This window comes from Notothenia coriiceps, unplaced genomic scaffold (genome assembly GCF_000735185.1).
Source record: "Notothenia coriiceps isolate Sejong01 unplaced genomic scaffold, NC01 NC01_scaffold00038453, whole genome shotgun sequence".
Lineage (NCBI taxonomy): Eukaryota > Metazoa > Chordata > Actinopteri > Perciformes > Nototheniidae > Notothenia > Notothenia coriiceps.
The window spans coordinates 1-2,788 of record NW_011371154.1 but is presented as its reverse complement, the minus strand read 5'-3'; the positions used below and the strand labels follow the sequence as shown (position 1 = coordinate 2,788).

Sequence of the window (2,788 nt, the reverse complement as noted above, 5' to 3'; positions counted from 1 at the left end):
TAACTAATTCTCTCCCCCATGACACCTGAAGTGTAATATCAAACACAATGATTTGTGGTGCATTTTCTAACTAACTAACATCAGTTATGGCTTTTATTTTGTAAGTACGCAGAACCTCCTCACCTAAACTACTTTTTAAAAATGTTTGACTGAAATGTTTGACACTTATTTTAATCTTTTAAAGTCTCAGACAGAAGAATCATCTCCGATCAGTAAACCCACTCCAAGAAATCGCCGGAAACACGTCTACACGGTAAAGAATCAAACCGAATCATGTCTTTTAAATTACATTTAGAAGGAAAACTGTTCCCTTGCTTGAGCTACAGTTGGGATACCTTTGTTATCATGTTACCCTTTCCCAACACTAACTGTGTTACTGTGTCCCTGCAGGATGGGAAGGGGTTCCTGCGCGGGGAGTTGATCTGGGGGAAAGTGAAGGGTTTCTCCTGGTGGCCCGGGATGGTGACCCCCTGGAAAAGTAAAACCTCTCCTCCCGGGATGAGGAGGGTCGAGTGGTTCGGAGACGGGATGTTCTCAGAGGTAAGAAGAACGCTTTTCTTGGTTTTGAAACCTACGAGCCGAGATGGCAGAAGTACACACATCCTTCACTGAAGTAGAAGTACAGATACTCGTGTTTAAAAGTAGTAGGGCTGTACCCGAATATTCGAATATTCGTTCGTTGGAGTACTATTCGCCGGGTTTCAATTTCGTTATTCGGATATTCGTTTTTATTTTTTAGTTTTTATTTATTGAAATCTCCAATATCAACGTAAGAGCTTGCGCCTCTTCGGGGGGTGCTAACACTTAACCATAAACGTTATCGTTTACTTTCTCCATCTTTATATGTAGATATTACTTTTTCTCCATTAATCTCCGTTATGTTGTTTCCATAGCAACAACAACTTCCTGTCAACATTTCTAAATCTCCTTCAAAATAAAAGCATGTCCATACAAAATATGTCCATACTGTGTTTATTGTATCTTAATAACTCTGGGACACCAATTTCCTTCAGGATAAATAAAGTCTTATGTTATCTATGTCTCACAGAGTTACATTTGATTGATTGAACACTTTGTGAAGAAAAACTCCACATGTGTTGAATTGCGTTTTCACATCATCTTTGCTTCCTGTTGCAGAGCTACACGGAGGGTCTCATGGTCTTCAGTGCCTTCAATAAGTGCTTCTGCAAAAACTCCTACGCCAGCCTGCCCGTCTACAAGGAAGCCATTTACCAGATCATCGAGGTAAGACCCCACATGATATCTGTCGCTGTAATCTTTACAGTGGGTCGAATGATCTGTTTCTCTCACATCCTGTTACTCAAGATTGATTTGGATATCTGTAAATGTTCTCTTTTTACTGCGGCTGTTTTTTTAAGGCGAGACACGGCAGGCAAAAACCTCGTTTTTCATGCACTGGTCAATTTTGAGATTTCGCGCTATTTTGATTCCATAACATGTTTTCTTTCTGGCTTTTGGGGGGAAAATCTACAAAATACACATTTAGGTGTTTATTTGACTAGTCTGTCTATTTGCGTCTGTAGATTTCTCCCAGGTTCATCAAAAGTAAGCAAAATGTCCACTTCAGTTGCCCTTACATACACCAAACCTTCCAGTTATATTCCTATCAATATTCTGAAGGTTTTGACAGTAGGGTTTGTTCATATATCATTCATAGCCGGAATTGTATAACATTTTATACCTAAAAACATGGCGAAAATTGATATTTTAGGGCTGTTGACAGTATTTTCTGATTTACGGAGTGATAATAAGAGATATCCAAAATCCCTTCAGTAAAAATGTTAGCTTCTAATATGACTACAAAATGAAACAAGAATTTCGAACCTGGTTTCATCCAATGTTCAGATTTGTGTTCCTGAAATGTATTAAAATATGCGCATATTTAATGAGTGCATGGCTCATTTGCATATTCAAACATGCTATTTCAGAAAACTTGTAATACAAAAAACAATTGCCTTAATGTAAGTAATTAACTGGAGAAATGCCTCGCTGATATCTTTAAGTTAAAAAAATTACCCTATTCACCTGTAGTGTTTGCAAGAAACAGCGTCTGAGGGCTTGCAATGTACTAAATCAGATATGTTTAACCAATTGTCATTACTACTTTGTACGCTTCCCCTTGGTAACTCTTATCTGTTACTTAACCTGTAACCAATGCCTTCTGCTTTTTCTGACTATTCTCCTGTTTGAATCGACCTACCTGTGTTGTGTTGACTCAGATAATGTTGTGTTGACTCAGATAATGTTTGTGTTGTGCAGCTGGCTGGTGAGCGCTGTGGGAAGTCTTTCTCTGGAAAAGGAGGAACCAAAGAGAAGGAGCTGAAGCTGATGCTGGACTGGGCCTCTGAGGGTTTCCTGCCCTCCGGCCCTGAGGGATTCCTGCCTCCTGGTATGAGCGCTGTTATCAACATTTAGGGATGCAGGGATGACGTATTTTTGTAGGCCGACCCGGAATTAAACTGCTCATGGGTTCGACAAAAGCAACAGGATTTCTCCAGAGGATTTAGGAAAATAGCTGAAAATAAGATCTGTGGAAAACGAACCTGTTTGATAAATGCACGTTCTGTTCAGCCGGATAATCTCCACATGTCTACCCTACTTTTATAATGTTCTAATCATAAATCTAATCTCCAGAAGCTAAATGCTAACGTTATGCTATAAAGGAGCTACAGCCGAGTCCAGCAGCATGACTTCAACGTCACGCCAACTTCAAATCAGTAAAATGCCTGATCTGTTTGGTATTTTGAGCAAAGCACACCATAGACAT

The 2,788-nt window shown here is 39.5% G+C and overlaps 1 protein-coding gene across 1 annotated transcript; it reads left to right on the top strand.

The window, feature by feature from the left end:
* Positions 1-184: 184 nt before the first annotated feature.
* LOC104968238 (DNA (cytosine-5)-methyltransferase 3B-like) lies at positions 185-2,410 on the top strand (the record flags this gene model as incomplete). Its single annotated transcript, XM_010797815.1, has 4 exons — positions 185-253; positions 391-540; positions 1,138-1,245; positions 2,281-2,410. Coding segments are annotated over 4 exons (457 nt in total), but the record flags the coding sequence as incomplete, so codon positions are not given.
* Between the last annotated feature and the right edge of the window lie 378 nt (positions 2,411-2,788).